A 27,256-nucleotide genomic window follows, 5' to 3' on the forward strand; every position below is an offset into this window, starting at 1 on the left:
ACAGGTTTCGGAAGTGCTGTGTGTGTTTGTAGATGGTACACACTTCAGCCAATGCAGTAGAATGAGTGAACATTTAGGACGGTGATGGGGTGCCATTCAAGCCCCTGGCAATGGGTCTCCAATCTAAAATGCTAAATTTGATTCCCTCATCATAGGCACTGCCTAACCGGCTGAGTATTTCTAGTATGTTTTGCTTTATTCCTATCAGTGGGCTGCTTTGCTCTGAAGCAGGATGGACTTCTTGAGAGTCCTTGGATGAAAGTCCCTACCCTCAAACATTAACTGTTTTTCTTCACAGATGCTGCCTGACCTGCTGATAATTTCAGCATTTTTTTTGTTTTGATCAAATTTTAAATTGTATTTCACAGGGATTTTCAAAACCTGGGAAAGACTAAAGTGGACTTTAAGGTACAGATGAAAGTTCAGACCCCTCATCAGAATGGCTTTGATACTTAGTAAAATGGATCAGATATATTGGTGTATACACCTCCCAAACATCCTACTACAATGGAACCATAATTGAGAACACAGGTTATCCTATCCGGATGCATCTCTGCTTGGTATGACAACTGTTTTGCCTAAGACCATAAGAAATGGCAAAGTTGTGGGTACAACCTGGCACATCACAGAATCCAGCTTTCCAATGATCAACTCTGTCTACACTTCCTATTTTTTCAGTAGAGCAGCCAGCTAAAATAATCAAAGATGCCACTGACCCCAGACATTCTCTCTTCTTCCCTCCATCAAGATAAAAAAAAACTTGAAAGCACATACCATGAGTTTAAAGGACAGCATTCATCCTACAGTTATAAGACTATTGACTGGTTCCTTGGTATGCTATCTTGACCTCACAATCTCCCTCATTATAGCTTTGCATCCTATCATCTGCCTGCACTGCACTTTCTCTATAACTGTAATACTTTATTCTGCATTTTGTTATTGTTTTAGCCTTGTACCACCTTAATGCGCAGTTAATATAAATTGATCTGTATGAACAGCATGCAGGCCAGTTTTTCATTATAACCTGGTAAATGTGACAATAATAAACCAATTTACCCATTTACCTATTTACTAGTTTCATGTGTAAGGTGTAGCAAGCACAAATAAATTTATTGGAATTGTAAAATATTGTCATTAGATTACAGTATTAGAGACAATAGATCCTCTAGAGTCAAGATGGCGCCAAGCTGTGACCTCCTTGAGGTCATGGCTCAGTTTCAGTCGTTTTTTAGCGGATTTTTTTTGGTTTGTGAGGATACATTTGAGGACACAAAGGAGAGTTAGGATCAGGTTAGGGTTTTAGGTTCAGGGATGTAGGAGAATTAGAGAAATTGGAGGACAGGCCCAAGGATAGTGACGCAATAATCAGAATCAGAATCGAAATCATGTGTAATATCACTGATATATGTCATGAAATTTGACAATAGGCGAAGGATATCCACAGGCCAGCTAGGGATGTCCAGTCAACAGACCAGCGTGGATGAAAGTTGATGGCTCTCCCAGAGACAGTGAGTTGTCAACAGGTTCCAAAGTCAGAGTTCCATGCATGCATGCAGGAAGAACGAGGTCCAAAGAACTAGGTTCACAAATTGGCGAGGCCAGAGTGTCGAGGTCTGGTGTTTGGGGTCCCGTCTTCATCGAGTTCAGACTTTGAGGCGGGTCCTGTGGTCAATGCAAAGGATCGAGGCCTGAGGGTCAAATCAGACATCCATAAGTTGAGACCCGTTGGCTGATGCCTCAGGTGTGCGAATCTCTGAGATTCTGCTGGGATAGTCGAAGGCCCAATGCCTGTGAGTCCCTGTCCAAATCCGAGTACACTAGAGACTGGAGGCCAAAGCCACCCATTGTATTCCAGGAAAGATACTAGAATGGATAGAAGATTGGTTGACTGTCGGAATAAAGGGGGTCTTCTCTAGTTGACTGCCAGTGACTAATGGTGTTCCGCAAGTGTCGGTATTGGGACCACTTTTCACATTATATGTCAACAATTTAGATGATAGAATTGATGTGGCCAACGTTGCAGATGACACAAAGATAGGTAGAGGGGCAAGTCGTGTTGAGGAAGAAGAAAGTCTGCAGGAGGGACATATTGGGAGAATGGGCAGATGGAATAAAGTGCAGGGAAGTGTATGGTCATGTACTTCAACAGAAGAAATAAAACGTAGACTATTTTCTAAATGGGGACAAAATTCAAAAATCAAAGATGCAAAGGAGCTTGGGATTGCTTGTGCAGGATTCCTTAAAGGTTAACTTGCAGGTTGAGTCAGTGGTAAGGAAGGCAAATGCAATGTTAGCATTCATTTTGAGACTACTAGAATATAAAAATAAGGATGTAATACTAAGGATTTAAAAGGTGCTGATGAGGACTCTCTTGAAGTATTGTTAGTAGTTTTGGGTCCCATACCCAAGAAAGAATGTGTTAACATTGGAGAGGGTTCAAAGGAAGTTCACAAAAATGATTCCCAGAATGAAGGGGTTAACGTATGAGGGGTGCTTGATGGCTCTAGGCCTGTACTCACTGGAGTTTAGAATGTTACGTACCCCGTAACTGGGTTGCCAAACCAGCAGAAATGGACCACTTAGTTGGAGTCTGGATTACTGGAACTAAGAAAGTTTTATTAAAGAAATAAGTAACACAGTACTCTAATCGTAAGGATATGAATGCAACAGATTAGCAATGATAAAACACACATGTACACAGAACTAGGGTAATAGGAATCAAACAACCTCTATCGCAGTCTAGGGGTAAAATGATCAGTCTCAAGTGACGCAGAGTTCAGTTCAGCTTAGTACAGTTCGCAGTAATCGCTGTTGTGCCGTTGGAGAGAGAGAGAGAGATAATATGCAAATCTGATTCAGACAGACCTTTGTTCTTCGCAGTTAGCTTTCGGGCGAACCCTTTTAATGTCTTCTGTGGTCACTGACTGTGATCTCTCCGTTCCGGATACGACCGTTCTTCCGTGGTGAACCCGGCACCCAGGCAAGGGCGGACACACACACCAGGTTCCCGCCGATCGTACCTTTTCACCCTGTGCGTGTATGGTCGGTTCCCGCGACCAGACCTCCAAACTCGCACCAACTTGTGGGGGCACACTGCTCTTCCAGGGTCTCGTTATCTCGTGATCTCGTGGTGTGTGTCTTGCCTTAGCGAACCTGTTCTTTTTATCCCCCTGCTGGGGTATCGCCTGTCCATCAAACTTCAAACAGTTCAGGTTCAAAGCAATCGGTCTGTCAATACTCGGATTGTTGTCTCTTTCCGTTATCTCTCTCTCCTCCCTCATTAACATTTTGAATGTTTCTCCATTGTCTCACTTATCTCTGTCATTAGCGTCAATCTTCTGATAACTTGGTTTTTCGTCACAAGAAGAATAAAAGGCGATCTCATTGAAAGACCTAGTTGAAGTGGATGTGAAGAGTATATTTCCTAAAGTGGGTGAGTCTAGGACTAGAGGGTACAGCCTCGGAATAGAGGGATGAACTTTTGGAACAGTGAGGAGAAGGAATTTCTTTAGCCAGAGGATAGTGTATCTGTGGAATCATTGCCAGAGTCAGCTGTGGAGGTCAAGTCATTGAGTATATTTATAGTGGGACTTTTTGTAAGCATATAAAGGGTAAAAGAGAGTTGAGGGTAGATATAGGACCAATAGAAAATGACGCTGGAGATATTGTAATGAGAGACACAGAGATGGTAGAGGAACTGAATGCGTATTTTGCATTAGTCTTCACAGTGGAAGACATCTGCAGTATACTGGACATTCAAGAGCATCAGGGAAGTGAAGTATGTGCAGTGAAAATTACAACTGAGAAGGTGCTCGGGAAGCTTAATGGTTTGAGGGTGGATAAATCTCCTGGAATGCACCCTTGGGTTCTGAAGGAAGTAGCTGGAGAGATTGCGGAGGCATTAACAATGATCTTTCAAGAATTGATAGATTCTGGCATTGAATCAGATAACTGGAAAATTGCAAATGTTACTCCGCTATTTAAGAAGGGTGGGAGGCAATAGAAAGGAAACTATAGCCCTGTTAGCCTGACATCAACGGTGGGAAGTTGTTGGAATCGATTGTTAGGGATGAGATTATGGAGTATCTGGAGGCACACGACAAGATAGGCCAAATCCAGCATGGTTTCCTGAAAGGAAAATCCTGCCTGACTAAACTACTGCAATTTTTTGAGGAAATTACAAGCAGGGTAGACAAAGGAGATGCAGTAGATGTGGGGGATTTGGATTTTCAGAAGGTCTTTGACAAGGTCCCGCACATGAGGCTGTTCAGCAAGATAAGAGCCCATGAAATTACAGGGGAGTTACTAGCATGGGTGGAGCATTGACTGATCAGCAGAAAACAGAGTCGGAATAAAGGGATCCTATTCTGCCAGTTACCAGCAGAGTTCCACAGGGGTCAATGTTGGGACCGCTGCTTTTTATGATATATGTCAATGATTTGGGCTATGGGATTAATAGATTTGTGGCTAAATTTGCCGATGATACAAAGATACGTGGAGGAGTGGGTAGTGTTGAGGAAACAGAGAGCCTGCAGGGAGACTTAGATAGTTTAGGGAAATGGGCAAAGAAGTGGCAAATGAAGTACAATGGTGGAAAGTGTATAGTCATGCACTTTGGTGGAAGAAATAAATGGGCAGACTATTATTTAGACGGGGACAGAATTCAAAATGCAAAGATGCAAAGGGACTTGGAAGTCCTTGTGCAGGATACCCTACAGATTAACCTCCAGGGTGAGTCAGTGGTGAAGAAGTTGAATGCAATGTTGGCATTCATTTCTAAAGGTATAGAATATAAGAGCAGGGATGTGATGTTGAGGCTCTATAAGGCACTCATGAGACCTCACTGGAGTATTGTGTGCAGTTTTGGGTTCCTTATTTTAGAAAGGATATACTGACATTGGAGACTCCAGGAATGAAAGAGTTACCATATAAGGCACATCTGACAGCTCTTGGGCTGTATTCCCTGGAGTTCAGGAGAATGAGAGGGTATCTCATAGAAACATTCCGAATGTTAAAAGGCCTAAACAGATTAGATATGGCAAAGTTATTTCCCATGGTAGGGGAGTCTAGGACAAGAGGGCACGACTTCAGGATTGAAGGACATCCATTTAGAACAGAGATATGAAGAAATTACTTTAGTTAGAGGGTGGTAAATCTGTGGAATTCGTTACCACGAGCAGCAGTGGAGGCCAAGTCATTGGATGCATTTAAGGGAGAGATAGATAGTTCTTGATTAGCCAGGGCATCACAGGGTATGCGGAGAAGGCAGGGGAGTGGTGATGACTGGAAGAATTGGATCAACCCATGATTGAATGGCGGAGCAGACTCAATGGTCTATTTCTGCTCCTATATCTTATGGTCTTATGGATTGATAGGTTCTTGATTAGTAAGGGCATCAGAGGTTACAGGGAGAAGGCAGGAGAATGGGTTTTGAGGGATAATAAATCAGCGATGGTTGAATGGCAGAGCAGATACAATGGGCCCAGTAACCTAACTCTACTCCTATGCCTCAAGGTCTTATGGTCTTAGAATATGGACTACGTTAGGGTTAGAAGACTATGTATGTGTGTTGGGTAGGGGGAGAGGGAAGGAAGCTTGTTTTGCTGTTGTTATTTTGTTGCTTGTTGTGTTCTGTGTTGTTCTGCCAAGCATTGTGTATATACTATGTTGGCATCAGAATAAGTGCCAATACATACAGGCTGCTATTAGCATAGCCTTGGATGTGTTGGCTGTTGATGTGATCGACGCAATTCACTCTATGTTTCAATGTACATGTAATAAATAAGCGTAATCTTAAATATTAATCTTAATTAATATTAATCTTAATCTTGATCTTGGATCTTGAGTCATGGAGTCATACAGCACGGAAACAAGCCCTTCAGTCTAATGTTTCCTTAATGACAAAAACGTCCAATACACAAAGTGCTGGAGGAACTTGGTGGGCCAGGCAACATTTATGAGGAATATTAATAGTCAAAGGGTAAGCTAGTTCCATTTGCCTGCATTTTCCCCTCTAATATCTTTCCTGCCATAAGCATTCTGCTAATATTCTGCTGTGCATGGAAATTAAGTGTGTAAATTCTTGCATCAGGTTGTCTTAAGTAAAAATGGGAATCTACAAATTGAAATAACTGAGTAGGCTGTACGAGTTTACCACTAGCAACCAAAGACAAATTTCTCACCTCTCACTCCTTATATTTATCACCATTCTCCAGCTGCTAGCAATGCTTTTCCTCACTCAGAAATTCTAATTAACACCCTATTATACTAAAAGATATACCGGTTTAAGAACTGACCTATTCTGCCAGCAGATTTGTTAATACAATACAGAATAAGCTATTGTAGAAGGTTTTAAATACTAACTCTTAACTGTGAAATCTGCTGATATTTACAGATCAAAGTTCAAAGTTTAAAGATCAGCAAAATAAAGTAAGGGAACTGGACAAGATTGTATTGATATGACCGAAACAGTATCCTTTCAGAACTACAATTATGTCTGTACTCAATGACACTTGGGCCATTAGGAATTGGCTATTCTTTTTCATTGAATGCAGAGTAATGTAAGAATTCTGGCCATTGCACCATTCAGTTCCATGATAAGCAATCTGAAATGTCAGCCCAACCTTTTGGTTCAAATGAATACTCTTAATTCCATATCAGGTACACATATTCCATGAAGAATCCCAATGGAATCAAATACTAAACTAGATCCAAAGCATTGTTTAGCAAGTTATTCGTGGAATTAACTCATTCTTGAGAGAGATTTAGTTCAATTATGACTGGTAAATCATCAGACCATGAATGATTGCATCATGGTCTAGTGTGACAATTTGAATGCACAGGAATTTAAGAAGCTACACAGAGTAGTGGACTCCACCCAATATATCAGGGGCACATCCCTCCCTACAATTGATAGTACTACATGGGGGGCTGTCTCAGGAAGGCAACATCTATCATCAAAGATCCCAATTATCCGAGCCAAGTCATTTTTTTCACGGCTACCCTCAGAAGCCTAAAGTCCCACACCACCAGGTTCAAGAACAGCTACTTCCCTTCAGCCATTTGGTTCTTGGATCAATCTGCACAGCCCTAATCACTACAGATTAGCAACACTATGACCTCTTTGATCACTTTGCACTGAAAGGGAGTTGGACTGCAACCAATTGCTGAGCGAAAGTGCATGAAGAGAACTATCTTTTCAATCAGGTCCGCATTCAAGACTCAAAAAGCAGAACTTCTCGGCAGTTTTTCAGACGGTGACCAATCACTGAGCAGGATTCATCAGAAAGGGCAAATAAAAATAATGCAAATGCAAGCAGAGCAGCCCTTCTTGGAGTGGACATTGTTGTGAGTGTGCCAGTGCTTAGAGTGGCTTTGGCGAAATCGGGCTTGAGTGAAGTATCTGGTAAATTTCTCTTTTTCTTCTGAATTGTTCATTCCTCGTCTGTTAGGGCATAGTAGTCTAGTCAGAATGGCTCCAGGAGCAGTGTTTTATACCATGTGTGAGAGGTGGGAATTCTAGGAGACTTCCCGTCTCCTGGATAAACACAGAGACATCAAGTGAACCGAGCTGCTACTCCTCAGAGAACGTGTTTAATAACTGGAGCTGCAGCTCAATCACTCTTGGCTTAAACAGGAGACTGAGGAACTGATAGACAGGAGCTACAGGGAGGTAGTCACCCCTAGGTTGCAGGAGACAGATAACTGGGTGACTGTCAGGAAAAGGGAGGGAGGTGCACAGGCAGTGCAGAGTACACCGGTAGACATTCCCCTCAATAATAAATATACCACTTTAGATATTGTTCAGGGGGACGGCCTACCGGGAGAACCTCAGTGACTGGGTCTCTGTCACTGAGTCTGGTGCTGAGGCTCAGAAAGGAAGAGAGGTGAAGAGGACTGCAGATTCCATAGTCAGAGGAACAGACACAAAATTATGTGGGTGCGATAAAGACACGTGGATGGTATGCTGCCTTCCAGGTGCCAGAGTTTAGGATGTCTCAGATCAGGTCCAGGGCATTCTAAAGAGGGAGGGTGAGCAGCCAGAAGTTTTGGTACATATTGGTACCAATGGCAGAGGTAGAAAAGGTGAGGAGATCCTGAAGAGAGATCTTAGGGAACTAGGTAAAAACTGAAAAATAGGACCTCCAGGGTAGTAATCTTTTGATTGCTGCCCGTCACATGCATCAGTCAAGGTAAGAATAGGATGATTTGGCAGATGAATGCGCGACTGAGGAACTGGTGCAGGTGGCAAGGGTTCAGATTTATTGATCATTGGGATCTCTTCTGGGGAAGGTACGTACACTTGAACCCAAAGGGAACCAATATCCTTGCTAGTGTTGTTCAGGAGGGTTTAACCAAATTTGGCAGGGGGATGGGAACCAAAGTGATTGTGCTGAGGATGAGGTAGTTAGTTTACAAACAAAAGCAATGTGTAATGAGACTGCTAGCCAGGAGAGACTGAAGATAGGGCAAAATTGCAGTCAACAGGATGAGTTGCAATGTAAAAGGCTGACAATATCAAAAAGATTGAATACAGAACTGAATGTGTAATATTTGAATGGACGTAGCATACGGAATAAGGTAGATGAACTTGTAGGTTGCCATGTATGATGTGGCGAGCATAACTGAATCATGTCTGAAAGAATATTATAACTGGGAGCTTAACGTTTAAGGATACACATTGAATCGAAAGGACAGGCAGGTGTGCAGAGGGGGAGGTGTGACTCTGTTGGTAAAAAAAGAAATCAAATCATTAGAAAGAGGTGACATAGGTTTGGAAGGTGTCGAATCGTTGTGGGTAGAGCTAAGGAACTACAAGGGTAAAAAGACCCTGATGGGAGTTATGTAGAGACCCCCAAACAGTGATAAGGATGGTCTACAAATTACAACAAGAGAAAGAAAATGCATGCCAAAAAGGCATTTCAATATGCAGGTAGATTGGGAAAATCAGGTTGGTGCTGGATCCCAAGAAAAAGAATTTCTAGAATTCCCACAAGATGGCTTTTTAGAGCAACTCATAGTTGAGCCCAAAAGGGGTCCAGCTATTCTGGATTGGGTGTTGTACAATGAACCAGAATTGATTAGAGAGCTTAAAGTAAGTGAACCCTTAGGGAAAATGTGATCATAATATGATAGAATTCACACTGCAATTTGAGAAGGAGAAGCTAAATTCAGTTGTAACAGTATTACAATGGAGTAAAGAGAATTACAGAGGCATGAGAGTGGAGCTGGCCAAAATTGTTTGGAAAAGAACATTGGCAAGGATGATGGCAGAGTACCAGTGGACTGAGGTTCTGGAAGCAATTCGGAAGGCCCAGGATCTATACATCCCAAAGAAAAAACATAGAAACAATGAAATCTATAGCACATTACAGGCCCTTCAGCCCACAGTGTTGTGCTGACCATATAACCTACTCCAGAAACTGCCTAGAATTTCCCTAGTGCATAGCCCTCTACTTTTCGAAGCTCCATATACCTATCTAAGAGTCTATTGTATCCACCTCTACCACTGTCACTGGTAGTGCATTCCATACACCAACCACTCTCTGTCTGGAAAAAGTTACCTCTGACATCCCCCTACTTTCAATCACCTTAAAACTATGCCCCCTCATGTTAGCCATTTTCGCGCTGGGAAAAAGCCTCCAGTGATCCACACAATCAATGCCTCTCGTCATCTTATAGACCTCTATCAGGTCACCTCTCATTCTCCATCACTCCAAGGAGAAAAGGCCGAGTTCACTCAACCTATTCTCATAAGGAAAAAGTATTTTAAAGGAAAGATGAAACTACAGTGGCTAACAAGAGAAGTCAAAGCCAACATAAAAACCAAAGAGAGGGCATAAAAGGTAAAGATGGAATATGCACGTAAGCTAGTCAATAATATTAAAGGGGATACCAGAAGTTTCATCAGCTACATAAAGTGCAGAAGAGAGGCGAGAGTGTATATTAGACAACTGGAAAACAATGTTGGAGAGGTGGACTATTTTCTAAATGGAAAGAAACTTCAAGAATCAGAGGTAGAAAGGTATTTGGGAGTCCATGTGTAGGATTCCCTGAAGGTTAGTTTGCAGGTTGAGATGATTCTTATGGTATGAGAGTCTATGACCTGAGGACACAGGCTCAAAATAGAGGGGCGGCCCTTTAGAACAGAGATGAGGAGGAATTTATTTAGCTAAAGAGTGGTGAATCTGTGGAATTCTTTGCCACAGGCAACTGTGAAGGCCAAGTCATTAGGCATATTTAAGGCAGAGATTGATAGATTCTTAATTAGTCAGGGTATGAAGGGATGTGGGGGAGAAGGCAGGAGATTGGGGCTGAAAGGGAAAATGGATCAGCCACGATGAAATGTCGGAGCAGACTTCATGGGCTAAGTGGCCTAATTCGGCTCCTATAACTAATGGTCTTATGGTCTTAAAATGGACCTTGTTTCTTCGTTCTAGTTGTGTTCTTTCTTGTAAAATTCTGTTTAATTTATGTTTAATGTATTCTTTTCTTGTGAATGCTGCTTATATGATGCCATATGCCTGCTGCAAGTTTTGCATTGCACCTGTGCATACATGTACTTACGTATATGAGAATAAACTCAACTTTAAACTGGATCATTTTTAAATCACTGATGAAAGAAACAAATTCAAACCTTCCTTCTGAGTGTGGCTACTGACCTGGTTCACTGACTGTCCGTAGACCCTCTGCGAACCTTACTGCGTTGTGACCAAAAGGGCTGTTACCCTTTGTCGAGATCCTCTTCAAGGTCTGTAGAGCTGTACGTGGATCATCATACGATCCAGGAGCTGGGGTGATTGACTTCTCTGATAGAAACCTCTGGTGTGATAGAGAGAAAAAATTACCAGCTGTGTTGCATTTGCCACCATATTAAATAGCCCAAGGCCTAAAAAATCTGCAGATACAAACTGTGGGAGGTAACAATAATAAAGAAGAGAAATTTCCACATTAACAAATGGGAAGACAGTCAGAAAATAGCGACAATACAGATATCATATGGCTGGCAGTTTAACTGTTGATAAAAGTCAATGAAGTGAAAATCAGTTTATTCGGCCCTATCGCTGGTTCAGTTCAGCATCCTGATGATCAACTTAAAAGGATCAAATTCAGATCACAGCCCAGCAAATGATATGCTCTTCAGGTTAAAAGGACTAAGTTTAAAGTCTTTTACACATTTCAGTGGCTGAAATGGGTTACCAAGGTTCGTAGTAGAAGCAGGCAGTTTTATGGCATTTAAGAAGCCTTTAGATAGAGACATAAATATGAAGGGAATGCGGGGATATGGATGATACACAGGAGGACATTTAGAATAAATTGATATTGAGATCAGCACAGCATTGCCAACCGAATAACCTCTCCAGTGCTGTACTGCTCGATGTTCCAAAGAAAGAAACTGAAAACAAGATACTGAAAACAGAGACAGAAAAAGGATCGAGATGCTCAGCGGGTCAAGAAACATCTACGGAGAGGAAAACCGTTTTAATGTTTCAAGGCAACAACCGAGGAAAAGTTACAAGTCACACTTGATGGAGTTCTGAAAGATGAGGGGAAGGAGCTCATTGAAACATACTGAATACTGAAAGGCCTGGGCAGAGTGGATGTGGAGTAGGTACTTCCGTTAGGAGGATAGTCCAGGATCTGAGGGAATAAACAGACAGCCCTTTAAAACTAAGATGAGGAGGAAATTATTCAGCCAGAGTGTTAGTAAATCTATGGAATTTGCTGCCATGAATGATTGTGGAAGCCAAGGCAATGAGTTTTTTTTAAGGCAAAAATCGATAGGTTCTTGACAGTAAAGGGGTTAGAGGTTATGGGGAGAAGGCAGGAGAATAGGGTTAAAAAAAATCAGACATGATTGAATGGCAGAGCAGACACGATGGGCCAACTAGCCTGATTCCATTCCTATATCTTATTTTATGGTCTTGTTTTAACGTGCAGAGAAGGGGTAAGGGGGGAGGAAGCAAAGGGGATGGCTGTAATCTTGTGAAGACGTGACGAGTCTGAATGACATAAATGGTAGAGATGGCTGTTGAGATAAGGAGGGATAAACTCTTCAATCATCACTCGCACTGGACTTCCACAATCAGCAAGTATTCACTGCTGTCTGAGCAAGAGGTGCCATTTTAAGAATAAATGCTGTCCATGGAGAGGAAGCACATCTTTAGCAACACACACAAAATGCTGGAGGAACCCAGCAGGCCAGGCAGTATCTATGGAAAACAGTACAGCCAACACTTCGGGCCGAGACCCTTCATCTGGACTATTTATTTGGAGATGAGGGAGGAGTGCAACTTCCAGTACTCCAACCTCTGGTAATTCTTTTTCCCCCTCCCCATTCCCTCTTCTTCAATTTCCCTCTCTGGCTCCTACCCCTTCTCCTAACATGCATATCACCTCCCATGGTCCACCCTCCTCTCCAATCAGCTTCCTTCTTCTCCATCTATTATATCTCAGCCCCTTACTCCATTCTCCCTCCCCCACCCACCTGGTTTCGCCTATCACCTTCCAGTGTCTTCCTTCCCTTCCGCTCACCTTCTTATTCTGGTAACTTCCCCTTTCCTTTCAAGTTCTGATGAAGGGTCTCGGCCTGAAACATCGACTGTTTATCTAAATTCATAGATGCTGCTTGAACTGCTGAGTTCCTCCAGCATTCCGTGTGTGTTACTCTACATTTCCAGCATCTGCAGAATCTCTTCAGCCCATACAACTTAGGAACAGAATTAGGCCATTCAGCCCATCGAGTCTGCTCCACCATTTCGTCATGGCTGTTCCATTTTTCCTTCTCCCTGTATCCCTCCATGCCCTTTTCAATCAAGAATCTATCAATCTCAACCTTAAATATACAGACAGACTTGGCCTCCACAGCTGCCTATGGTAACAAATCCCACCAATTTTCCACTCTCTGGATAAAGAAATTCCTCCTCTTCTCCATTCTAAAAGGACACCCTCTATTATGAGGTTATGTCCTCTGGTCTTAGACTCTCCCACCACAGGAAACAATCCTTTCCATGTCCACTCTATCAAGGCCTTTCACCATTTCATAGGTTTCAATTAGGTCCTCTCTTTGGCTTTTATGTTGGCTTCAACTTCTCTTGTTAGCCACAGTTGTGTCTCATGCCTTGGGAATATTTCTTCCTCTTTTGCTGTATATAACCTGTACCTTCCAAATTGCTTCCAGACACTCCAGCTATTGCTGCTCTGCCATTATCCCTGCCAGTGTTCTTTTCCAATCAATTTGGCCAACTCTTCTCTCATGCCTCTGTAATCCCCTTTACTCCACTGTAAATCTGATACATCTGACTTTATCTTCTCTTTCTCAAAATTCAGAGTGAATTCAATCATAATATGATCATTTTCCCCTAAAGGTTCTTTTACCTTAAGTCCACTAATCAATTCTGGTTCATTCCATAACACCCAATCCAGAACAGCTGATTCCTATTGGGCATAGCCACAAGCTGCTCTAAAAAGCCATCTCATCAGCACTCTGGTGCAGATGTGTTTATCCCACACAGAGTACAAAACATTGCCCCTGGAGCCATTCTCACTCACCTACTATGCCCTAACAGATGAGGAATGAACAAATGGGGGAGGGAGAGAGAGGGGGAGAGAGGGAGGGGGAGAGAGGGAGGGGGAGAGAGGGAGGGGGAGAGAGGGAGGGGGAGAGAGGGAGGGGGAGAGAGGGAGGGGGAGAGAGGGAGGGGGGGAAAGAGGGGGAGAGAGAGGGAGAGAGAGGGAGAGAGAGGGAGAGAGAGGGGGAGAGAGGGGGAGGGGGAGAGAGGGGGAGGGGGAGAGAGGGGGAGGGGGAGAGAGGGGGAGGGGGAGAGAGGGGGAGGGGGAGAGAGGGGGAGGGCGAGAGACTTACAAGACGATCTACCTCCCCCAAACCTGGTGTCACCTAAGCCTGATGAGCCAAAGCCACTCTAAAAGACTGGCACACTCACAAGAACGGACACTCTGCTTGCATTCCAATTATTCTTATTCTAATGAATCCCTCTTGCTGATTGGTCACTCCTCCAATTAGAAAAACTACTGCAAAACTCTTGTGTTTACTTATTCAAGTGTCTCTTGAATGTTCTTATTGCACCTGCTTCAACCACTTTCTCTGCGCTCATTCCCCAGATGCAACACTCATGCATGAAGAAGTTGGCTCATGGGTCCCTTTTAAATCTTTTACCTCTCATCTTAAACCTACGCCCTCTAGTTTTTATTTCCCTTTCACTGGGAAATAGACCTGGTGCATTCAACCCATCTCTGTCCCTCATCATCTTATACACCTCTATTCAGTCACCTCTCAGTCTACTACACTCCAATAAAAGTCCCAGCCTGTCCACCCTCTCCCTGTAAATCATGCCTCTGAGTCTAGTCCTGTTATAGAATTCCAGTAGAGTCAAATGCTTCAGACTGCATCTCCATTAGCAAGTATTGAATTCAGAAGCCAACGAAGACTGAAGATAGAAAATTAATCAATAAAACAAATTTATATGAAGTGTTTTGCAGAAGCATAGTAAAATCTCATTGCTTTTTCACACAGAGTGTGCTAGGTATATAGATCGAGCTATTAGATAAAGTGGTGGAGGTGGGTACAGTAACAATGCTTAAAAGACACTTGGGCAGGTATAAGAAAAGAAAGGTTTAAAGGGATATGGGCCAATCACAATCAAATGGGCAATTTTGTCCGCATGGGCTAGTTGGGCCAAAGGGCCTGTTTCTATGCTGTATAACTCCATAACTCTTATCTTAAAAAGTTTCATAAATCAGCATTTCAGAATAATTTTTAAATCATTTTAAAATCATTATGTAGAGTGACAGAACGAAAGAGAAGTCAGTACTGCTGCGTCAGAGGTCCAGCAATCCGGTTTTGAGCTGGTGCTGTCTGTGTGGAGTTTGCATGTTCTCCCTGTAACCATATGGGTTACCCCAGGGCGCTGTAGATTAACTGACCGCTGTAAAGTACCTCTAGTGTCAGTTAGTGGCAAAAATGCAAGTGAGGGAAAAATAAGGAGCAGTTGACAGGGAGATAAAGAGAGGGGGAAATGGTACTACTGGATTTCTTTCCCTGGAACCTGGCGCAAGAGTCAATGGGGTTAATGGCATCTTTCTCTGTCTTAGGAGTTAAAGCAGTAAAACCACTGCCAGAATTTATTAGCGTCTGTAAGCAAGCCAGAAACTTCTTGGCAGAACCAAATAGTTGTATTGATGCCTGAGATTTTTCTGATTTCCATCAGTAAAACCAAGTGAGACTAAGGCACAAATCATATTCCAGTATTAATTTATAGCATCTCACACTGTGCCCAGAGATTGAAGACACCATCATACTGTTGAATTTTGGTGATGCAGACCATCATAGGTTAGCTGTGAAAGGGCAAGTTGCAATTTTCTGTCATCAGTGAATTAGCCTCAGCCCTAGGTATGAAGAAGTCCGCAGATGCAGGAAATCCAAGCAACACACACAAAATGCTGGAGGAACTCTGCAGGTCAGGCAGCATCTATGGAAAAGAGTAAACAGTCAAGTTTCAGATCAAGACCCTTCATCAGGACTGGAAAAAAGATGAGAGGTTAGAGCAAGAAGGTGGGGGAGGGGAGAAGTACAAGGTGGTAGGTGATAGGTGAAACTGGGACGGGGAAACCTCCTCCCTCACTACCATTCAGGGCCCCCAACAGTCTTTGCAGGCGAGGCGACACTTCACCTGAGTCTGTTGGGATCATCTACTGTATCCAGTGCTCCTGGTGTGGCCTCCTGAATATCGGTGAGACCCAACATAGATTGGGAGACCGCTTCTCTAAGCACCTACACTCCATCCACCAGAAAAAGCAGGATCTCCCAGTGGGCACCCATTTCAATTCGATTTCCCATTCCCATTGCAACATGTCAGTCTATGGCCTCCCATACTGTTACGATGAGGCCATACTCAGGTTGGAGGAGCAACCCTCTGGTTAGCATCCAACCTGATGGCATGAACATCGATTTCTTGAACTTCTAGTAATTGTTCCCCCACCCCCACTTTCACCATTCCCCATTCCCATATTCCTCTCTCACCTTATCTCCTTACCTGCACATCATCTCCCTCTGGTGCTCCTCCCCCTTCCCATTCTTCCATGGTCTTCTTTCCTCTCTAATCAGATTCCTCCTTCTCCAACACTTTATCTCCTTCACCGATCAGCTTCCTAGCTCTTTACTTCACCTCTCACATACCACCTTGCACTTCTTTCTCCCCTCCCTCCAACTTCTTGCTCTGATTTCTCATCTTTTTTTCCAGTCCTCATGAAGGGTCAGGGCTTGAAATGTCAACTGTTTACTCTTTTCCATAGATGCTACCTGAGCCTCAGTCTAAGTCTCACTTAACCTATCAGGCGATTTTATGCTGGGGACAGTGCAAATCTTTACAAGCATCACAAGTATCAACAAACCACATTTTCAAAATTATAGTTTATGTCAATCAGCCAGGTCATTTCACTTAGAAGAGAACATATTAAGAATTTGTTGCCATTATATAACTAATTATTTTGCACATATATTTTACCAAAAGCAGTGGTAATTGCTGAGTGCCCTCTTACATCTGCAACAGACATTCCTCTGGTGGCTGATTTGGTCATGTGATCACCACCGTAAACTTCAATAACTCCCCGTACCCAAATCTTCAGCGTTACTGGTAATTGTCGCACAATTAACATAAACCGTGCTTTTTCTTTCTAAATTAAAGCAGCTAAAATTGCACACCCACAAACAGAATGTTTAAATTATATTTGGAGCTGTGATAACTGCTTTCAACTTTATACTTTTCTAAGTTTCAAAATTTCATCTCAAAACGCTTTGTGGATCAGATACAAAATCAGGAAAATTTATGTTTTGGAATGCCAGCATTTCAATTCCAGGCACAGTAAAATCTAGTTTAATCAATAAGAACCCAGAATGGAAATACAGCTGACCCCCCCTCGCCATTATAGCACGTTGGGTAGCAGAAATTCACAAATCACTTTCAAAATGTCTGGGATCTGAAATAATAATTTTCTCTTGCAAAATATATGTGAGAAGGTTTTTTTTTTGGCGTAGACACAGTGAAAGCACCTAGTCTTCTCCTCAGGGAGGATGTACTTAAAACAAGAGGTCATCAGTTTAAGTTCAGAAGTGAGAGATTTAAAAGCGGCATCAGGCAAAGGGTGGTGCATACTTGGAACATAGCAGGCAAAATTTAAAAGCCATCTGGAATAGTGCATGGTTAGGAGAGCTATAAGCCAAACATAGGTAGATTGCTGGGCAATCAACATGGATGATTTGAGCAAAGGGCCAGTGGTTCGATGACTCTAGGCTTCCTTAGTCACTGGGTAAGGAGGGTAATAAGGTGCAGCACACAAAGCACTGGAGGAATTCAGCAAACCATGCAGAATCTATGGATGAAAACAGAGTCGATGTTTCAGGTCGCGACCCATCGTCTAGACTGAAGGGTCCAAATGAATCTGCAGAGTTACACCAGCACTTCGTGGGTCACTCAGAATTTCAGCATCTGCAGTCTTCTATGGTAATAGTGTTGGATGGGGGTGTTGGGGTACAGGACTGGGTGTCGGGTGAAAGGGAGGGATGATGGTCAGGTGCCTGATCAGTCAGGTTGGAGGTTCAGGGAATGGAATATCAAGGACTTTGCATGACTAGGCTAAATTGATATTAAGGAGTTCATTGACATTGGAATTCAAGGAAATTGATACATTAGAGTTGGGGTCTAATATAGTCGTTGTTAAGTAGGCACTAGAACTGATCAAAGTAGGACCAGAACTGCTCAGGGAATTGGGTTGAGGATGGGGGTTAGGGTATGAAAGGAAGAGTTGTTGTCCAAAGGATAAGGTATGTAGAGTGAAATAGCAGAGCAGATAAATTACTGAGCAAGCAGCCAGGATTCTGTATCAGTGATCCAGAAACACAAGCACATTCCACCACAGTAAATGGGAATTTAAATTCACAATATCAAATAAATCTGGAATTAGGATTTGTTTTACTAACAGTAACCATGAAACTATTTAAAGCCTATGTTTGTAGTTTTGCTGTTTTGTCTTCATTGCAGTATTTATTGTTGTATTTATTATTACCATGTATACTGTTTATTCTACAAACCTCACAAGAGCCAGGAATTTTATTGTACCCTAGTGTTTATGGCAATAAACTGATCTAATCTAACATCTCATTCACTAATGTTCTTCAGGGAAGGAAACTCGGTGTCCTGGCCCATTCTGGTCTGTATGTGATGCCAGTGTAGTTTTAACTGCCTCCTGAGTTCGAGGGCATTTAGGGGTGGGTAATTAATGCTGGCTTTACAAACGATGCCTAAATCCTGCAATAATTCAATACTTGAAGTGGTGCTAAAGAACCATAATTGTTTTGCTAACACCCAAGTGACTACTTCTGGAAACATCGTGCACCAATTTCTCTGGCAGGACCAGAAATGCCTGATCACATTTCCAGAGAGATGTAATTCAACTTGAAAATGATTTCAATCACATCCCATTACAGAGAGAGAGAAAAAACAATTTTCATGCATACAGCAAGGAAATAAAGATTCTGTGGGTACATGGCTTGTTCACTTTTTTGTAAATTAACGTAATGCATTAATTTACACAATTCTTTTCAGAATTTCCGAAAGTCGAGCCCTCCACTGATACTATAAGTGTTTAAGATATACAGTAGGTCTTGATTTTATTGCTCCATTGTTGGTCTTCAATTACCGACTCCCGGTGTAAAGGAATTGTCCTAACTTCTGATGGTTAAAAGGTCTACACTCAAAGCAATTGACAATTGCTGCTTTCTGCACATTTACTCACAGAAGGATACACTTCTTACTGCCTCAGTAAAGCGATCTACATAATTAGAATGCCCATCCTGGACATTCTCTCTTCTACCCCATGTCATCAGGCAGAAGTTACAAAAGCCTGAAAGCACGTCCCACCAGGCTCAAGGAGAACTTCTATCCAATGGTTATAAGACTATTAAATTGGGACGATTCAATAAAGGAAAACTGTACAAGAGGATGAACTCTTCACCTCACAATCTACCTCATTATGACTTTGCACCTATTTGTCCGTCTGCACTGCACTCCCTCTGTAACTGTAGCACTTTATTCTGCATCCTCATATTGTACTACCTTGAAATGATCAGTATGGATGTATCTCAAGTTAGTACCCTGTACCACCTAAAAATGATGTGTCTGGATGGCATGAAAGCAAAGATTTCCACTGTACCTCAGTAGATGTGGCAATAATAATACAATTTACCAATTTAAAATTGTGACGTATCTATGGAATTTTTTACCCCAGAGGGCTGTAAAGAGTCAGTCAATGAGTTCCTTCAAAATAGAGATCAATGGAATATTGGATATTAAGGGAATCAAGGATGAGCGGGATTATACATGATTGGAGGAATTTAGCAATAAAGTTTGAGTGCACTAAAGTTGGACTTCACCTAAACGCTAAAAAGACAGAGTACATGGCATTTAACTGTGACAAAGGTACTCTCAAGACCGTAGAGAATGATACCATTAAGAAAGTCTTTGACTACAAGTACCTCGGGTCAAGAATGATGAGTTCGGAGAAGGACGTAAAGATACGGAAGGCGCTGGCATGGAGGGCTATGAATGACATGAAGGACATCTGGAAGTCGAACCTGACCAGAGGGCTTAAAAAGAGGATCTTCATGACAGTCATAGAGTCCATTCTCACGTACGGATGCAAGACGTGGACACTCACCAAGACGATGCGAAAATCTCTAGATGGTTGCTATACATGAATGCTTTGAATGGCTCTTGATGTGAGTTGGCAACAGCACATGATGAACGTCGAGCTCTATGACGACCTACCGATGCTCACCACTAAAATCGAGGCGAGAAGACTGCAACTAGCGGGGCACTGTCTACGCCACCGCGAGCTACCTGCCAGCCTAGTCATCATATGGGAGTCCAAGTATGGGAGGATGAACCCTGGGCGCCCTCCCAAGACTATGGTCAACACGCTCCTAGAAGACAGCGGCGCGGCTAATGTAGATGAACTGAACACACTGATGAGGGAGAGGGAGAAGTGGAGAGTGCGTCATCGTGCCCGATGCCGGCCCCCTAGGCCTGAGTCGACATAGTAGTAATGTTCTTCCTTTCAGTATAAAACATTGGATCAGGAGCAGGCCATTCTGCCGTGCTCCTTCATTCAATGGTGAAATATCCAAAAGGGAACAGCATACACCCTTTTAGATTCTGCAGCCCTTCATACTCCATCGAATTTCAATTTGAGTCTCAAAATAATAAATGCAGGTATAGCCTGAAAAGTTCTCTTGTGGTGAAGAGTTCCAGCCTTACAATTCTGAAAGGATGCAAGGTAGCACAGCAGTTAGTGGGTCATTATTAAGCTTGGGATGTTCCGGAGTTCAAGATTCAAGTTTGGCACCAGATACAAGGTGTCCTCTTTAATAGTGCGTGGGTTTCCTCCGGCTACTCCAGCTTCCTCCCACAGTCCAAAGAGATACCAGTTGGTAGATTAATTGGTCATTGTAATTTGCCTTGCTGGCGTCAAATAGGTGGGTTGCTGAGAGGTGCAACTCATTGAGCTGGAAGGGCCTGTTCCATGCTCTATCTCTAAATAAATAAGGAACTCAGACAAAATTCTGGCTTTCCTCCTTCCTTTCCAGTCCTGATGAAGTGTCTCTTCCTGAAACGTCAACTGTTACTCTTTTCCATAGATGCTGCCTGGCTTGCTGAGTTCTTCCAGCATTTTGTGTGTGTTACTTTGGATTTACAGCATCTGCAGATTTTCTTGTGTTTCTGTTTCTCCTGAGGAATAGTTTCTTGACATCAGCTTTCAAGAACCCAATTCCACTTTAAGGTGATGTCCATTTTTAATCTGCTCCCATCAGACACAAACCGTTTTTCTCTGTTTACCTGAATAAATCAGCTCTGCATCTTGTGCACTTCGAAGAAAGAAGAAAGATCAGCTTCATTTATCACATGTACATCAAAACATTGAAACATACAGTGAAATGCCTCATTTACATCAAATCTAATCAGTGTGGATTGCGCTGGGCAACCCACAAGTGTTGCCACTCTTCTGATGCCATCATGGCATGTCCACAATTTACTAACCCATACATCTTTGGAATGTGGGAGGGAACTGGAGAACCCAGAGGAAACTCGCGCAGTCACAGGGAGAACATACAAACTCCGTACAGACAGTGGTGGGAATGGCAATCTCATTTTATGAATAGTGCTGTAAAACGACATGCTAACCTCTACATTACACTTAGCCCTTAATCTTCAGTAAGAGAGCAGTAGTGACTATGTTCTTACACTAGCAATCCACAGGTCTGGACTAATAATCTGTTGACATGAGTCCAAATCTCTCTTTGAGAGTTGTTGAATTTAAATCCAGAATTAAATGCTTGCACCTGCAATGGGAACCATGATTAAAACTATGTTGTTCAAATGCAGATTCGTTGCTGTCATTGTTGTTTTCATGCCAAGAACATTAGCTTTTTGCAGCAGCAGCCCACAGTACATTACAAGATGAGGACAAGCATAAATTAACACAGAATTAAATTAACATAAATTATACACAACTTACACATGTGTAAACTAAACAAAAAAATAAACATAACAACACTAGTGCAAAATTGAGAGAGAAAATAATTCAGTTCGAAGGAGTGTTAGGATTTGGATCATGGTAGTGATAGTATGTTAAGTTTTGGGCATTTATCTAAAAAAAAATGATGTGCTGGTATTGGAGAGGGTCCAGAAAAGGTTTACAAGAATGAATCAAGGAATGAAAGGGTTAACTGTGTGAGGAACATTTGATGGCTAATAAAGTTGGGGTGGACTGTAATGGTAAATCAGAAATTGAGGGATGTTCCTGGTGGTGGCTGATGGAGTAACAGCAATCTGCCGTTGCTCCAACTCTAATTATCTTACTATTTCCAACCTGTCTTGAAACTTCTTTTTTAAGTGTGACGTTCTTTCATTATGGATACAAGGAGGGCCAGAGGTACTAAAAAGGATGATTTTCCTGCTTCTTTGGTTTCTATTATGGATTTAGAACCATAGAACACTACAGCACAGAAACAGGCCTTTTGGCACTTCTTGGCTATGCCGAACCATTTTTCTGCCTAGTCCCACTGACCTGCACCTGAACCATATCCCTCCATACACCTCTCATCCATGTACCTGTCCAAGTTTTTCTTAAATGTTAAAAATGAGCCCACATTTACCACTTCATCTGGCAGCTCATTCCACACTCCCACCACTCTCTGTGTGAAGACCCCCTAATGCTCCCTTTAAACTTTTCCCCCTTCACCCTTAACCCATGTCCTCTGGTTTTTTTCTCCCCTTGCCTCAGTGGAAAAAGCCTGCTTGCTTTCACTCTATCTATACCCATCATAATTTTATTCATCTCCATCAAATCTCCCCTCATTCTTCTACGCTCCAGAGAATAAATTCCTAACCTATTCAACCTTTCTCTGTAACTCAGTTTCTCAAGTCCCGGCAACATCCTTGTAAACCTTTTCCGCACTCTTTCAACCTTATTAATATCCTTCCTGTAATTTGGTGACCAGAACTGCACACAATACTCCAAATTCAGCCTCACCAATGCCTTATACAACCTCAACATAAATGTACCAAAAGTTCTCTTTACAACCCTATCTACCTGTGACACCACTTCTAGGGAATTTTGTATCTGTATTCCCAGATCCCTCAGTGCCCTACCATTTACCTTGTATGTTCTACCTTGGTTTGTCCTTCCAAAGTGCAATACCTCACACTTGTCTGTATTAAGTTCCATCTGCCATTTTTCAGCCCATTTGTCCAGCTGGTCCAAATCCCTCTGCAAGCTTTGAAAATCTTCTTCACTGTCCACTACACCTCCAATCTTTGTATCATCAGCAAATTTGCTGATCCAATTTACCACATTATCATCCAGATTATTGATATAGATGACAAAGAACAATGGACCCAGCACTGATCCCTGTGGCACACCACTAGTCATAGGCCTCCACTCAGAGAAGCAATCCTCCACTACCACTCTCTGGCTTCTTCCATCGAGCCAATGTCTAATCCAATTTACTACCCCTCCATGTATACCTAGCGACTGAATCTTCCTAACTAACCTCCCATGCAGGACCTCGTCAAAGACCTTACTGAAGTCCATGTAAACAACATCCACTGCCTTCCCTTCATCCACTTTCTTGGTAAGCTCCTCGAAAAACTCTAATAGATTGGTTAAACATGACCTACCATGCACAAAGCCATGTTGACTCTCCCTAATAAGTCCCTGCCTATCCAAATACTTGCAGATCTTATCTCTCAGTACTCCTTCCAATAATTTACCTACTACCGACATCAAACTTACCGGCCTATAATTTCCTGGATTACCTTTAGAGCCTTTTCTAAATAACGGAACAACATGACCTATCCTCTAATCCTCCAGCACCTCACCCATAGATACCGACATTTTAAATATATCTGCCAGGGCCCCAGCAATTTCAACACTAGTTTCCTTCAAGGTCCGAGGGAATACCCTGTCAGGTCCTGGGGATTTACCTACTCTGACTTGTCTCAAGATAGCAAGCACCTCCTCCTCTTCAATCTGTGTAGGTTCCATGACCTCACTACTTGTTTGCCTTATTTCCATTGACTCCATGTCAGTTTCCTTAGTAAATACAGATGCAAAAAGCCCATTTAAGGTCTCCCCCATTTCTTTTTGTTCCATACATAGCCGACCACTCCGATCTTCAAGAGGACCAATTTTATCCCTTACTGTCCTTTTGCTCTTAATATACCTGCAGAAGCTCTTGGGGTTATCCCTCACCTTGACTGCCAAAGCAAACTCATGTCTTCTTTTAGCCCTCCTGATTGCTTTCTTAAGTATTTTTTTGCACTTTTTATACTCCTCAAGCACCTTATTTGTTCCGTTTCCTATACATGTCAGACATCTCTCTCTTCTTCTTTATCAGAGTTCCAATATCCCTTGAGAACCAAGGCTTCTTATTCTTATTTACTTTGCCTTTAATCCTGACAGGAACATACAAACTCTGCACTCTCAAAATTTCTCCTTTGAAGGCCTCCCACTTACCAATCACATCCTTGCCAGAGAACAGCCTGTCCCAATCCACGCATTTTAAGGTCGTTTCTTATCTCTTCAAATTTGGCCTTTTTCCAGTTTAGGACCTCAACCCGAGGACCAGATCTATCTTTATCCATGATCAAGTTGAAACTAATGGTGTTATGATCACTGGAACCAAAGTGTTCCCCTACACACACTTCCGTCACCTGTCCTAACTCGTTTCCTAATAGGAGATCTAATATTGCATCCTCTCTTTGGTACCTCTATATATTGACTTAGAAAACTTTCCTGAACATATTTTACAAACTCTAACCTGTTTAGACCTTTAATAGTATGGGAATCCCAATCAATATGTGGAAAATTAAAATCCCCTACTATCACAACTTTATGTTTCCTGAAGGTGTCTGCTATCTCTCTGCAGGTTTGCTCCTCAATTCTCGCTGACTATTTGGTGGTCTATAACAGGGGTCCCCAACCTTTTTTGCACTGCGGACCGGTTTAATATTGACAATATTCTTGCAGACCAGCCAACCGGGGGGTCGGGGGGAGGGGAGGGTTGCCAACAGACAAGGGTAGCAGTCAAGTACGTTGTGTTTACCCAGCAAAGACTACAATGACCATGAAGCCTTGCGCGGACACCAGTGCTCATGCGTGTACGTGCCGATTTTTTTTCCTGCAAATCGTTTTTGGCGATTTTGTTCAGGTGGGGGGGGGGGGGTGATGTTAATCATGACCGGAATATAGGTGATAAGTGGCTAATACACTCAATTTCATTTCTAAAAGGGCTTATCTAACGAATTGAATATAGTGAAAAGTCAATTATCAGGGGAGGATAGGGGAGCTTGAAGCAAGTGTTCAATGAACTTCCAGTAGAAGTGGCAGAAGCAGGTTCGATATTATCATTTAAAGAAAAATTGGATAGGTATATGGACAGGAAAGGAGTGGAGGGTTATGGGCTGAGTGCAGGTTGGCAGGACTAGGTGAGAGTAAGAGTTCACCACGGACTAGAAGGGCGAGATGGCCTGTTTCCGCGCTGTAATTGTTATATGGTTATATAAGTAAGTCAATAGCATCATAACATTTTAAGTAACGTTTGGATATTAAACACACAGCACATATTTTTCCCGTATGAACATATAAAATCATTGCAACACACCAATATCGCTGAATCAGTGGGAGCCTTGATGTCCAGTCTATTCCGCAATTTAGTTTTCGTTGCATTCACTGCAGAGATATGTTGGAAATAGAAGCAACATTTTCAGTGCTTTCGTGGCTATCTCAGGATATTTAACCTTGACTTTGATCCAGAATGCCGGCAGAGATGTTATGTCAAACATACTTTTCAGCCCACCGTCATTTGCAAGCTCGAGGAGTTGATCTCCTTCCCGCGCTGACATAGATGACGCGGGGGTAATGACCTCGCATGCGTAATGGCTCAACAGTGGGCGTGACAGGGAATGAGGGAAAGGAGCACTTGACTCATATTGCCAAATCATATCATTTTCTCACGGCCCGGTACCGGTCCGCAGCCCGGTGGTTGGGGACTGCTGGTCTATAATACAACCCCATTAATGTGGTCATACCTTTCCCGTTTCTCAGCTCCATCCATATGGCTTCAGTAGACAAGCCCTCTAATCTGTCCTGCCTGAGCACTGCTGTAACGTTTTCCCTGACTAGCAATGCTACTCCCCCACCTTTCATTCCTCTGCCTCTATCACATCTGAAACATTGGAACCCTGGAACATTAAGCTGCCAGTCCTGCCCCTCCTGCAGCCAAGTTTCACTAATTGCTATAATGTCGTAATTCCATGTGTCAATCCACGCCCTCAGCTCTTCAGTCTTCCCCCACAATACTCCTTTCATTGATATCGACACACCTCAGAAGATTATTACCACCTCACACAACCTTTCTGTTTGTGACTTTGCATGAACTTTTAACATCATTTATTTTCACCCCCACTCCACTATCTGCTCTGGCACTCTGGTTCCCATCCCCCTGAAAATCTAGTTTAAACCCTCCCCAAAAGCACTAACAAACCTCCCTGCAAGGATATTGGTCTCCTTGTAGTTCAGCTGTAACCCGTCTCTCTTGTAAAGGTCCCACCTGCCCTAGAAGAGATCCCGGTGATCCTGAAATCTGAAACCCTGCCTCCCCACCAGTTCCTCAGCCACATGTTCATCCGCCAGAGCATCCTATTCTTACCCTCAATGGCACGTGGCACAGGTAGCAATCCTGAGATTACCACCCTCGAGGTCCTGCTTTTTAACTTCCTACCAAGCTCTCTATACTCACTCTTCAGGACCTCCTCACTCTTCCTTCCTATGTCATTGGTACCAATGTGCACCATGATATCTGGCTGATCACCCTTCCACTTCGGAATGCTGTGCACGCAATCAGAGACATCCCTGACCCTGGCACCCGGGAGGCAACAAACCATCCGGAAATCTCTGTCACGACCACAGAACCTCCTTTCTGTACTTCTAACTATCGAGTCCCCTATCACTACCGCTCTCCTCTTCTTCCACCCTCCCTTCTGCACTGCAGAACCAGACTCAGTGCCAGAGATCTGGCTGCCGCAGTTTATCCTAAGTAAGTCATCCCCCCACAACAGTAACCAAATTGGTATACTTGTTGTTGAGGGGAATGGCCACAGGGGAACCCTGCTCTGCCTGCCCTTTCCCCTTTTCTCGCCTGACGGTAACCCAATTACCTGTGCGCTGCTCCTTTGGTGTAACTACCTCCCTGAAGCTACTATCTATAAACACCTCATTCACCTGAATGATCCGGAGGTCATCCAGCTCCTGCTGCAGTTCCCCAACACAGTTTGTTTGGAGCAGCAGCTGGATGCACTTCTTGCAGGTGTTGTTGTCAGGGAGACCAGAGGTCTCCCTGATTTTCCACATCCTGCAAGAGAAGCATTCCAACATCCTGCTTGGCATTCTCTCTACTCTAAATAAACAAAACAAAACTTACCAGAACCTACCCTCGCCTCTGCCTGTTCACGACTAAACCTGTTGAGCCAAAGCCATCCCACTCTGCTCCCTCTCACTCCACTGCCTGCTCTCAAAGCTGCCCGCTGTATATAGTGGTCTTTTTTTTTTAAACCTTTGGCACTCTACGTCATGCGCCTGTGCAGTCTAGCCTCTTTTCCCCAAGCAGTGTAAAAAAGTCTTC

General features: G+C 42.9%; 1 protein-coding gene across 9 annotated transcripts in view; it reads right to left on the minus strand.

The window, feature by feature from the left end:
* stpg2 (sperm-tail PG-rich repeat containing 2) overlaps positions 1-27,256 on the minus strand; it is a 751,871-nt gene that overhangs the window by 598,482 nt on the left and 126,133 nt on the right. For all 9 annotated transcript variants that reach the window (XR_010017760.1, XR_010017759.1, XM_063046887.1 and 6 more), the window contains one exon: positions 10,662-10,821. Coding sequence is in view for 7 of the 9 variants with exons in the window: in XM_063046887.1 (XP_062902957.1) it covers positions 10,662-10,821 (160 nt within the window). In the remaining 2 variants the exon portion in view is untranslated. The remainder of the gene's footprint in view (positions 1-10,661; positions 10,822-27,256) is intronic.

Source organism: Mobula hypostoma, chromosome 4 (genome assembly GCF_963921235.1).
Source record: "Mobula hypostoma chromosome 4, sMobHyp1.1, whole genome shotgun sequence".
Classification (NCBI taxonomy): Eukaryota; Metazoa; Chordata; class Chondrichthyes; order Myliobatiformes; family Myliobatidae; genus Mobula; species Mobula hypostoma.